Below are 1,345 nucleotides of genomic sequence, written 5' to 3'. Positions count from 1 at the left end.
AAAAAAAAAAAAAAAAGTTATTATCTTGACATGGGATCCCTCCTAAGGTTTTTGTTTGGAGACAAGGTCTCCTGTAGCCCAGGCTAGCCTTGAACTGGCTATAGAGCTAGGATGGCCTTGAACATCTGACTTTTCTTCTCTACCTCCCAAGTGTCTCCCACCATACCTGGCAAATTCTCCTCATGCCGACTCACTCAGATATAACCAGGGTGCTGGAACCTGCCATAAAGAGCTCAAGCCCCTATCCTGGGGCATCTCAGCTACATCTAGGGGTTACCTGGTATTTTCTGTTGTCCCCCAAACTCCAGAGTCAGACTATTCCAGAAATCCCGTGTAGGGTGGGATGTACTCAAGCCCCTTAGGGACTCTCAGGACCACGGAAAGACTACTAGATCCAGAGCCACCTTAGAGCCTGACCCTGCCAGACACTTGAGATTCCCTAGCCTCTCTAAGGTGTCTGTCCCCATCCACTGCCCGTGACAGTGTGCCATATCTTTGCTGCAGGTGCATGGACATCCTGGAGCTATCTGAGCGGCTGGACCTACAGCGCTTCCACTCGCACACGCTCTCGCTCTACCGCTCGGTATGTGCCCTGGGCAACAACCGCGTGGCTCATGCCCTGTGCAGCCACGTGGACCAGGCACAGCTGTTGCATGCGCTGGAGGATGCGCGCTTGCCAGGTCCTCTGCGAGCAGGCTACTACGACCTCCTCATCAGCATCCACCTCGAAAGTGCCTGCCGCAGCCGTCGCTCCATGCTCTCTGAGTACATCGTGCCGCTCACGCCGGAGACCCGCGCCATCACGCTTTTCCCACCCGGGCGAAGTGCGGAAGATGGCCCCCGCCGCCATGGCCTGCCTGGCGTTGGGGTCACAACCTCCCTGAGACCTCCACACCATTTCTCCCCCCCGTGTTTTGTGGTCGCCCTGCCAGCTGCTGGGGCCACAGAAGCTCCAGCTCGCCTCAGCCCTGCCATCCCTCTGGAGGCTCTGCGAGACAAGGCGCTGAGAATGTTGGGGGAAGCCGTGCGTGATGGAGGACAGCATGCTCGCGACCCGGTTGGGGGCTCTGTGGAGTTCCAGTTCGTCCCGGTGCTCAAGCTTGTGTCTACCCTCCTGGTAATGGCTCCTTCCGGTTTCCCTCCCCCATTATTTCAGATTCGAAGCTGTACATCCATCTTGGGTGGTGTGTCAAGTTTGCACATTCTATGACCCATTCATCGCTCCACCCATCTTACACCCACCTTCCAATTAATTCATCATCCACCCGACTGTCATTCACGCTTCCTTTAATCCAGTCACCTATCCTCCATTTGTGTTTTTCAGTATCTTCTTTTTTTTTTTTTT

General features: G+C 55.0%; 1 protein-coding gene across 1 annotated transcript in view; it reads left to right on the top strand.

The window, feature by feature from the left end:
• Nucleotides 1–1,345, top strand: part of Ryr1 (ryanodine receptor 1) — a 127,037-nt gene that overhangs the window by 39,467 nt on the left and 86,225 nt on the right. The window contains exon 34 of the mRNA XM_021168604.1: nt 505–1,117. Within this exon, the coding sequence (XP_021024263.1) occupies nt 505–1,117 (613 nt within the window). The remainder of the gene's footprint in view (nt 1–504; nt 1,118–1,345) is intronic.

This window comes from Mus caroli, chromosome 7 (assembly GCF_900094665.2).
Source record: "Mus caroli chromosome 7, CAROLI_EIJ_v1.1, whole genome shotgun sequence".
Lineage (NCBI taxonomy): Eukaryota > Metazoa > Chordata > Mammalia > Rodentia > Muridae > Mus > Mus caroli.
The sequence above is the reverse complement of the archived record's forward strand: the minus strand, read 5'-3'. Positions and strand labels throughout refer to the sequence as shown.